Here is a 10,783-nt window from a genome sequence, read left to right on the forward strand (position 1 = left end):
GTTGCATCAGTTTTTTAAGTTTTAATAGGGAAGGTATAGGACATAGCGTAAGCTTTTTTAACTGTGAGGGTTTAACCCTTTCTTCGTAAGTTGAATACAGAAGATTGTCTGGCGGAAGCTAGATATTTTACTTCATAACTTGTTAAATATGGATATTATTTTAAACAAACATGCTGTTTAGAGTTTGATTATAGAGCTCTTAGATTAGCTGATTAGATTAGTTTGTTTTAAGTTTTAATTTTTTGTATCAACTCCATTGTATTGTAAACAATAAAATAAGTGTTTTTATTGTTACAAATGCCTCTTGTGAGACTTTACTTTAAAAAAGAACAACTTTAAGTCTTTTGTCATTTCTGAAGAACTTCAACCTGCAGGTGGGTGAGATCTTTATGGATTAGGCTAGATTTGACTAGCCGTACCCTACCTGAATAATCTTTGGGTAAAAGGTGTGAGATAAAGACACACCAAGTAACAAACTTTACTGCTTCATTACAGTTAGAGTTCTGTATAATAAAAACATTGATTGGGAGCTTTTTTTTTTTTTTAAACTACTCTGCCTACTCTATTTGAAATTGTTTTTGTGAACTATTTGCATTTGTTTTGGCTTGGAGAATGACATGATAAACAAACAACTGAAAAGTGATTTAAGCAAACTAGAGCAATCCAGAGTCGACAATGGCAGGGAACAATAAATTCAATTTGATGATGTGGTGGAAATTTTTCATGAAAAAATATTTTTTTGTATTTATTTTTGTTCATTCTTTCAAAAAATGTGTTCATGTTGCAGTGTATTATAAAATAGCAAGTATTTTATATAAACCACACTAAAAATATTAAAATCAACACTTAAAACAGTGTTGAAGTTATTTAGAGAGTGATGACTGTTAGTGAAACACCTGTTTGTTAACAAGCAGAATCACTGAAGGAAGGAAGAACAATGAGAACAGATGACCAGAAAGACATCTACAACTGACTTACAGCCACACAGCCTTAGACGAAATCAACTGCTTATAAAAGAACACATTAAGTCACTATTATGGTGATCGGTGTCATCTTAATTTGACCTCTTGACCCTTGACTTTTAAACTGTTTTTCTCTGGCTGTTGCAACTCTGTGAACTCTGTGTTTATAAAGTACATTTGTTACAGAAAGAAAATCCAAGAGAACACGTGGTCAGGTGATGATGGCTTCTTTTTAATGATTTTATAATCATCATACTGTAATGAAATATTCTAAAAAACTACCAGATGATTTTACAATGAGATTTTTTAATTTTTTTAAAAAATACAGTAGATTACGTTATGCACACCAACCTCCTATGAGCAAGACAATAAACAAAGCAAATAGACACTAAGCAAAGAAAATACAAACTGAACAAATACAAACGGCAAATATAGCTGCAAGCAGCGATATGGGGTCAAGCCCTGAAAGTCCAGTGGCAGTCTGGAGCCAGAAAAGCAAAATCTTCAGAAATTGAATATACATGACAAACAGATAAGTAAATGTGAGAATGAACTAAAAATGAACAGATTTTTGTTTTGAATATACACAATAAACAATATAAATATATTTAAATAATGATTCTATTGCAACAGAAAAAGAAATTAGTACAATGTCTACCCAGGTAAAAGAATTGAAGTGATACATTACATACACTTTTATGAAGATGCACTATGGAAGAATCAAAAAGTTGTATTGTAAAATATGTATTTGTTTTATGTAGGAAATTCTGAACATCTAGATTTCACATTTGTTAAACAATATATACTTTAAGCAGCAACACAGTATTCTAGTAATTTAACCATGATGGACTATAACCATGTTTTACCTAATTTGATTAAGATGTTCCATTAATAATTTAAATTTAATGGCTAGTGATAAATGGTTGCATTTTGAAAAGAAAAAAAACATAGTTTACAGACACTTATTCATTCACAAACACAAAGAATGACATGAAGTTTGAGCATTTTTTTATTTTAACAGATGGTGAAGAAACAAAATACAAAAAGCATTACATGTAATGACATTTTTAGGTAAAATGAACATGAAAATACCAAAATATAGTAGGAATTTGTTTTTACGGTTTTTAATTAAAGGTAAAGAAAACACAAAAGGCAATAAATGATATGACCCTGTACAAGGAAACTGAAAGTATAAAACCTATTAGAGGAATTTACACTTTAAACATTTTGTCTTTATTCATACCCTGTAATATAATCTGATATCCATTGACTGTTGTAGTTACATGAAAATACAAAATGACAAATGTAAGTTATATGTACTGCTATGTGACACACACACAAGACACATACAGAAAATTAACATGCACATCCTCAGAACATGGTATCCATTGTTACTGTAAGTGTATTTTCTCTTGTATTGTATTCAGTATTGTATTTGCATGTTTTATGATACATTTAATGTAACTACAAAAATGCTATGTTTAGTTAGTTTAGATAGTTTTTCTTCACAAAGTGACATCTTATTTGAATTGTTTTTGCTGGGTTCAGTTTTACTGTTTTTTTATTTATTTTTTTATTTTTTATTTTACTGGTTTATTGTCTTAATTTCATGTACAGCACTTTTGGTTTGGTTGTTTTAAAATGTGTTTTATAAATAAATAATGAAATGAAATCTCCAACTACTGGCCTGGCAGCATAATACCGCAATCAATCTACAGCAGTCAATTTACTGTAACTTAAGGTAGGGGACATTCAGTTAATTTATTCCAAATTAAAATATTTAAATCCCCACAAAATGGAAATTATTTGATTTGTAGTAGTAGTAGAATTAAGTAGTGAATTAACAGATGAGAAAATTTAAAGGTGTTTAACACTTTCAATCATTTTACACTCTAAGGTGATCAGATTTATGAAATGGAAACTGATGACATTTCCTTGTTAAGTGCAATATCCTTGAAATCTCACTTTTTATTATCTTTGTATCTTTGTATAAAAAATGGGGACTATGCATGTTTGTAAATTTTTTTAGTTATTATTTTGCAATTAGGCTCATTTTGAGAATAAAGAATATGTTTTTTTTGCCAATGTAAACTGGGATCTTGTCCTAAAAATGTTGGGGCATCAGATATGGAATGTCAAGCTGCCTAAATAAATAAATAATTACATAATAAATCTACAAAGAAATATTAAAATAAATAAAAACATAAATATATAAATTAATCTACAAAGAAATGGTAAAACAAAATAATATTTTTATACTTTTATTTCCTTTTTTATGTATAAATATATGTATTTCCACATTTATCTATTAATAGTAGATAATGGTAAGTGTCACTGTGCCTTTCAGTGTCCGTTATAAAGTACTTAAGTACTTAGTAGTAGACGTTGTAATAACATGCAGCAAAATGTCCTTAAAACTAAGTTATGGAACAGCCTGACCCTTGTTATTATGTACATATATTAAGCAGCTACTGTTACACATATGTAACAGGCCGAGTCAGTTACACAGCTATTGTCATTTGACTGGCAGATTATATGACACAGACTTTTCAGCCTGTGCCTTATATTGTTTCATGGCTGAACTTTGATCATTTACAATGCTGCCTATGACAATTAGGCGGGTGTTGCGTGACGTATATATATCAAAAAGGCACAAGGACGGAGACGAATACGAGGAGTAGTATTTAATCACGGAAACAGGCAGGAAACGCAAACACATCAAACATAAACGAGAACGGACAAAGAATGAAGGAGAACACAGGTATAAACATGAGGCAAACAAAGGGAACTTAACAAGGTAATTAATGATGGGACACAGGTGAATCAAATAACTAATCAAACAGAATGGGGAAAACTAGGTCAGAGAAAACACGACACGTGACAGCGGAAGTGAAGCCATTTAAAGGGATGATGAACTGAGAAATCAAATTTTCCTTAAGCTTTTGACATATCAGAGGTCATCATACTTTAAGAATGTCCTGTAAGTTTTAGAGCTAAAAACTTCCTTGTTAGTCCAATAAAAGCCTTAAAGGATTAGTTCACTTTTAAATAAACTTTTGCTGATAATTTACTCACCCCCATGTCATCCAAGATGTCCATGTCTTTCTTTCTTCAGTCGAAAAGAAATGAAGGTTTTTGATGTAAACATTCTAGGATTTTTCTCCATATCATTCATTTCAATGGGCACCAAACGGTTGAAGATCCAAATGGCAGCTTCAGTGCAGCTTCAAAGGGCTTTAAACGACACCAGACGATGAATAAGGGTCTTATCTAGCGAAACGATCGGTCATTTAAAAAAAAAAAATTAAAAAGTTTAAGTTTTATAAGCACAAATGCTGGCCTTGCTCTTTTCTTCGATACACGTTCGTGATGTTACGTAATACGCAATTACGTTGAAAAGGTCACGGTTGACGTAGGCGTAGCAACCATTCGCTCAGGATTGTGTATAGGAAATCTATGAAAAGTCACAAATTTCTGTCCTGACAAAAATTTCCTTTTAGGCTTTCTAATATTAAAACACCCAGGATACACACACGTTTCAAGCGTGAGTTTAAAATATTCTAACTGACCGCCAGAGTGAGTTTTTTTTAAGGCGACCCTTATTTTAGAACGTTTGCCCTTATTGTTTCCATGGCGACGCGTGCGTGTCACGAGCGCTGAACGTAGCCACAATAACACTGTATGAGAGATGGATCACTATTATTTTGTTTTTCCTTTTTTTTATTTAAAATATTCGCAAACTTGCTTACATGTCTTCAACTATATGATATTCCGATTCTCAAATATGTGTAAGTGAGTGTGTTTTGTCGTTTAAAAACCTTTATAAATGATCTTTATCTTGATCTATAATGCAAGATGGGCGCCGCCATCTTAGTTTGCACTGCAGTTCACAGAGTTCTGTCAGTCTGATTTACAGCAGGTGAATACATCAGTTTCTCCTGAAATATATGCAAGTAAGTGGCTGGTGAACTGGAAGAATAAGAGAGTAAACTTTATAGTTACTTAGACCCATTATGTGTGTCTGATATGAATAAATGTCGGCAAATTATATTTGATTTCACTGTTTATTGATGCTTCCACTGACGTCTGACATCAGTGTGTATTTTATAAACTCCAAATGTATTGTTTAATGGTGCTTATGCGTATTTAAATGTCTGAAACCTTAAAAGAAACATTATGTGGCTGAAAACACTGCATAGCTGTGATGACAAGAGAGCGCGCGTCCGTCTCGCAGCCAGAGCGCGAAAGCACAGTTTGAATCTAGCAGTTATGTGACGTCGCTGAACAGTCTAAAGCCCATATGTGGAACCGTACGCCCAGGGGCACAGAAATAAACATCCCATATGTGGGAACGTACCGCTCAAAGGGTTAAACAATAAACTGACACAAAGACTTTTGAATATGTGTATATGATCCTCCTTCTGCACATTTGTAATGTAAACACTGACTCGATACTTCCGCCTACGTCAACTGTGACCTTTTCAACGTAATTGCGTATTACGTGACGTCACAAATGCGCATCGGAGAAAAGAGCAAGGCCAGCATTTGTGCTTATAAAACTTCAACTTTTTTATTTTTTTTTTAAATGACCAATCATTTCGCTAGATAAGACCCTTATTCATCGTCTGGTGTCGTTTAAAGCCCTTTGAAGCTGCACTGAAGCTGCCATTTGGACCTTCAACCGTTTGGTGCCCATTGAAATGAATGATATGGAGAAAAATCCTAGAATGTTTACATCAAAAACCTTCATTTCTTTTCGACTGAAGAAAGAAAAACATGGACATCTTGGATGACATAGGGGTGAGTAAATTATCAGCAAAAGTTTATTTAAAAGTGGACTAATCCTTTAATTGACACCAGATCCAGAAAACAACAGGATTTTCAAAGTGGGGATCTATGACGTCAAAAGAGTAGCAAGCACCACCTCCACAGAAGAAGATCAACGCCTACTTCATCACTGCCTGTTTAGCCCCGCCCACCGATTCGCACATGACATGCAATAGAATAGGTAGCCTAAGTAACACAGGCCTACGTGGTGCAAAACCGGCAACCGAGCAATAAACATGCCGTTGAGAATTACAAAATATTGTGCAGTGCCTGGACTCGACAGTAATGCGACAACACGTAAGTAAAATAATGTAAGTTAATTCTAATGCCTGATATTAATGATTCATGTACAGTCAGATGTTCTTTGTGTCAGTAAATCAAACCTGTAACTAAACGTCAACTTGCAGGATTCTCTTAGTAGGATGAAAATAACCAGTTATTTAACGGTGATTAAATTATATAAAGAAAGCGATCAAAGAAAGCTCCCTTTGTAATCGTTGGAGCAGCATGCACTGAAGCTGTCAATCAAACGGCGAGAGTTTATCGTGACTGATGTGCAAAACTCCCGTTTTATTCAACAAATCTCTTAATTATATCACGTTTGCACTGTTAGTGAAGATGAAAGCATTTGTTAGTGTACAGAAATTCAGTTGAACGACGAGATCACTGCTTTCACGTGCTCAACATGTCTGCGATCGGCTACAATGTTCATCTCTGCAACCTTTCATGCCACGATCTAAATATAATGAAACACTTTTCACGATTCACCTTGAGAGCTGTAATCGTAAAAACGCGCTAAAAGAGAGAGTTGTTATATAGTTGTTATAGAGTTGTTATATAGAGAATACATAGGATTAAGAGAGTTTATTTGTCCTTCTCAGAAAGAATGAAGTCAGAGTCACTAGTCTCTGCAACATTCTTTCTGATCGTAAAAGTACCATGTATCTGTAACAGGACACCTAGTTCTTCCTGTGTGTTCTATGTTCTTCCACCTAGTTCTTCCTACATTTGGGATGCTGATTGCAGTTTTAGGGGGATGGGAGTCTCCAGTCTCGTTTCTGCACACTTCCTCTGAATAAACACATCAACTCGTCAGCGGGAAGGTAGTTGTAAAATATATATATATAGGCGAGAGCTACCTATGGGAGCGGGGTGGGTTCCTTTGGGTAGGGGTGTGTTTGTTTGGGTATCGATTTCAAATATCAACAGTGTTTCTCATGCTTACTATACTTTAAAAGGTCCTCATTACATATACATAGACTAGTCATAACTTCAAAACCCTAAATTAATCCTGAAATCATGATCAAACTTTACTTTGACAGAATAGACTGATGTTTGTACTTCTCTAATCTTTAATGTTGTCTGCTAGAAGAGACAGAGGACTGAGACAACACGCATACACAAACACACATAACATATTCAGGTAGATTTAATAAGTAAAACATGAATAAACAAGCATATGATACAATCAAACAAACAAAAAAGCCAATAACTTAATGATATTATATTCCATTAAATGATTAGTTCACTTCAGAATTAAAATTTCCTGATAATTTACTCACCCCCATGTCACTGAAAATGGTTGTCTTTCTTTCTTCAGTCGAAAAGAAATTAATGTTTTTGAGGAAAACATTCCAGGATTTTTCTCCATATAGTGGGCTTCAAAGGGCTTTACACAATCCGAGACGAGGAATAAGAGTCTTATCTAGCAAAACGATCAGTCATTTTCTAAAAAAAAAAAAAAAATGTATATACATTTTAACTACAAAAGCTCGTCTTGTACTGCTCTGTATGTTTGAAAGGTCACACATGACATAGACAGAAGTACTGCGGTAGGGCGAAAAACTCATCTCATTTTCTCATCTCATTGTTTTACCTTTTTTTTGTTAAGGGCATTTGGTTTATCTTTGCATGTTCACTTTGTAGACACTGAATCTGTACTTTCACCTATGTCACAAATGACTTTTCCAATATATATATATATATATATATATATATATATATGTATGTATGTATGTATGTATGTATAATTTTATTTTATTTTTTTTAATGACTGATCGTTTCTCTAGATATGACCCTTATTCCTCGTCTGGGATCATGTAGAGCCCTTTGAAGCTGCACTGAAACTGTAATTTGGACCTTCAACCCGTTGATCCTTTTTGAAGTCCACTATATGGAGAAAAATCCTGGAATGTTTTCCTTAAAAAAAAACATAATTTCTTTTCAACCAATGAAAGAAAGACATGAACATCTTGGATGACATGGGGGTGATTAAATTATCAGGAAATTTGAATTCTGAAGTGAAATAATCCTTTAACATCCATCTCATATAATAAGTCACATTAAAATGTTCTTCTCACAGATCCAAGAATAAGCAAGACTACATCGATAATCGGCCCAAATTGTTGAATGAACTACAGCACAGTTTTCTCCTCGTTGTCCATTGGGCTCATTAGTCAACCAACACCTACAACAACAGATCGGCATTAGATGTTCAGTACTGCTTTGTGTGTGACGTTCGACCCATTGAGAGTCATTTATTAGATATTAATCAGTTCAATTCAGCGATATCTCACCTAAAGGTCGGTGTGCTGCCGTCAACCCATTTCCATGAGCCCTCTTCATCAATGTCAGTCAGACCAATCCAGACTAAAGAACCACGAATGTTCTTCTGAACAAAATCCTGACAAGATAAATCAATAACACATATTATAATAAACAACAATAACAATTCAGCTGACATTATATCACCTACTACCAGGATTTGTTTCACTCACTTGTTCCTCTTTGTTGTTTATGATGATCAGATCTGCTCCTCTCTCCGTACAGTAACTCCTGCTCTCATTCCAGCTTTTCTTCTCAGAGGAAATGTAGTAAAAACTGGAGTGATTGTAAATCCATCCATCTGTTAACACAACCAGTTCATTTATTAGCTCTCCTCATCTACACTAAACTATAAAATCTTGTCACTAAAAAAATCTTGTCTGCATGCGTTTCTTTCTTTAATCAGGACATTATTCTTCGACAGTAATGCATCTCTCTCATTTGTGAGGTTGGTGTAGTCAGATTGTAGCTGGCGTTTCTCTTCTGTGAGATTAATAATCTTGAAAAGCTGTTGTGTCTTTTCTTGTGTGAGATTAATAATCTTGAAAAGCTGTTGTGTCTTTTCTTCTGTGAGATTGATAATCTTGGAAAGCTGTTGTCTCTTTTCTTCTGTGAGATTGATAATCTTGGTTTGAAGCTGTTGTGTCTCTTGTGTGTAGTTTGTGCCCAGCACTATGAGCGCAGTCAGCAGAACAACACACAGCAGCACCGAACACACTGTAGCTGCTCTGTAGTTTCTGATCCTCACAGAATCACCTACTGAACACCACAGACATCAACATAAATGTTACTTCTAATATGGCTAATGTTTGTTATTATAATGAAATGAGTCTCAGTACCTGAGCTTCCAGGTGTTTGGTGTGTTGTGGAGATCTGTCTTCCTGTCCTGGTATACGAGCGTATGGGACGCTCAAGGAGGTTCAGGTGTAGTGCACCAAAGATGGGGTGTGTGTGTTTCCGGTAAGAGAAACAGGAGAGGGAATCCCAGTTTAACTCGTTTAATCAAGGAGGTTTGTATATGTTACTTCACACATGTGGTCTATAATAAACAGAAAAGAAATAAGGAAAACAGTTGTAAATATATCAGAAAATTGACAAACATTCAGTTATTAAGTAATATTAATTAACATACATAGTTTAACTGCGTGCTGATTATATTAATAATTAAATAAACAATGAAAACAGATCGCATGATCGTTGCGTATGCTCAATATTACAAAGAAATTATGCAATGTCTTCAATTTCAACATTTTCAAAAAACCACTGAACAAACTGGGCGATATGCAACCAGTAAGTGAACATAATATCCATACTTCAATGGAAAAACACTTATTTTCAAGATCAAAGTCCGATATGAAAACACCCTGGTTTCACTTTGTGACGCAGTTTCAAATGCGCTCAATCCACGGGCAAATATCAACATTCAGAACGATAATATCAATCACAAAGTTAGAATACAGTTGAAAACTCACCAGCAATCATTCACGCACAGGAGAAAACATATACAAAGTGGAATAAACAGTCCAGCCAGCCTGATTCATATTCGTGATTTAGCTGCCGATTCTGCACGTCCACGCCCCGAATGAGCTGCGTATATTACATACCACTAGGGGGCGAGTTAGGGCTTTCTCACACCTGGTATCATGACTTTTAGGTTCTTCATTGGCATAGATATTCTCCTCTTTGTTTTCTTTGTTCATATTCATATTGCCATAATTATCCATAGACATCTTCAGTCTGTTGGAGTTGAACGCACGTCTGTTGGAAGTTGTTGCTTCCTGCTTTTGAGCCCTACTTTTAAAGGCATCACTGTAGTCAAGAACATGTGACGTAAAAAGTGTCATTGTGACTTTTTATTTTTTTATTTTGCTGATTTCAGATGAATTTCAGATGAAAACTTTTTTTCCTTTTCTTACTCTGTTTAGTCATTTCTTGTGGTTCATGGTATATTTTGCTTGCTATTAATAACTGTTTGTTCATGCTAGCTCAGCTCAATTAAATAATACAGTAAGAAATTTTGATTTTGATCTGTGTTATTAAATGCTGAAATTAACATTAAAGGTGCCCTAGAACGTTTTTTAACAAGATGTAATATAAGTCTAAGGTGTCCCCTGAATGTGTCTGTGAAGTTTCAGCTCAAAATACCCCATAGATTTTTTTTTAACTGCCTATTTTGGGGCATCATTATAAATGTGCCGATTCAGGTTGCTGCCTCTTTAATTGCCCGCGCTCCCCGCCCCTGAGCTCTCAACTGTATATGCATTGCATAAACAAAGTTCACACAGCTAAATATAACCCTCAAAATGGATCTTTACAAAGTGTTCATCATGCATGCTGCATGCATGCATCGGATCATGTGCAACCTACTGCCTGGGGTTACCCTACCCAAG

At 34.6% G+C, this 10,783-nt stretch overlaps 1 protein-coding gene across 5 annotated transcripts; it reads right to left on the reverse strand.

Annotated features, from left to right (window-relative positions):
- Window positions 1-8,019: 8,019 nt before the first annotated feature.
- On the reverse strand, window positions 8,020-10,441 carry LOC125252939 (CD209 antigen-like). 5 transcript variants are annotated; one of them, XM_048166621.1, is made up of 5 exons: window positions 10,029-10,417; window positions 9,233-9,279; window positions 8,567-8,694; window positions 8,366-8,472; window positions 8,020-8,256 (listed from the first exon to the last, which is right to left on the reverse strand). In XM_048166621.1, the coding sequence occupies exons 1-5, from the start codon at window positions 10,235-10,237 to the stop codon at window positions 8,127-8,129; spliced, it is 621 nt and encodes a 206-aa protein (XP_048022578.1). In that variant the 5' UTR covers window positions 10,238-10,417; the 3' UTR covers window positions 8,020-8,126. The 5 variants fall into 5 exon arrangements, 3 of the variants coding, with proteins under 3 accessions (XP_048022578.1, XP_048022577.1, XP_048022575.1); XR_007181310.1 differs by lacking the exons at window positions 8,020-8,256; window positions 8,366-8,472; window positions 10,029-10,417 and adding an exon at window positions 9,866-10,010 and having other exon boundaries at window positions 8,581-9,149; window positions 9,233-9,432; XR_007181309.1 differs by lacking the exons at window positions 8,020-8,256; window positions 8,366-8,472; window positions 10,029-10,417 and adding an exon at window positions 9,866-10,010 and having other exon boundaries at window positions 8,581-9,152; window positions 9,233-9,432.
- Between the last annotated feature and the right edge of the window lie 342 nt (window positions 10,442-10,783).

The sequence above is a fragment of the Megalobrama amblycephala genome, linkage group LG18 (genome assembly GCF_018812025.1).
Source record: "Megalobrama amblycephala isolate DHTTF-2021 linkage group LG18, ASM1881202v1, whole genome shotgun sequence".
NCBI classification, from domain to species: domain Eukaryota; kingdom Metazoa; phylum Chordata; class Actinopteri; order Cypriniformes; family Xenocyprididae; genus Megalobrama; species Megalobrama amblycephala.

Bases quoted from the DNA above. Each gene is read 5' to 3' on its own strand.
- LOC125252939 (XM_048166618.1), bottom strand. From the start codon at position 10,237: ATGACACTTTTTACGTCACATGTTCTTGACTACAGTGATGCCTTTAAA. The intron at 9,280-10,028 runs GTGTGAGAAAGC...CTCGTATACCAG, and splicing joins CCTAAAAGTCATGATACCAG to GACAGGAAGACAGATCTCCA. The intron at 9,153-9,232 runs GTACTGAGACTC...TGTGGTGTTCAG, and splicing joins CCAAACACCTGGAAGCTCAG to TAGGTGATTCTGTGAGGATC.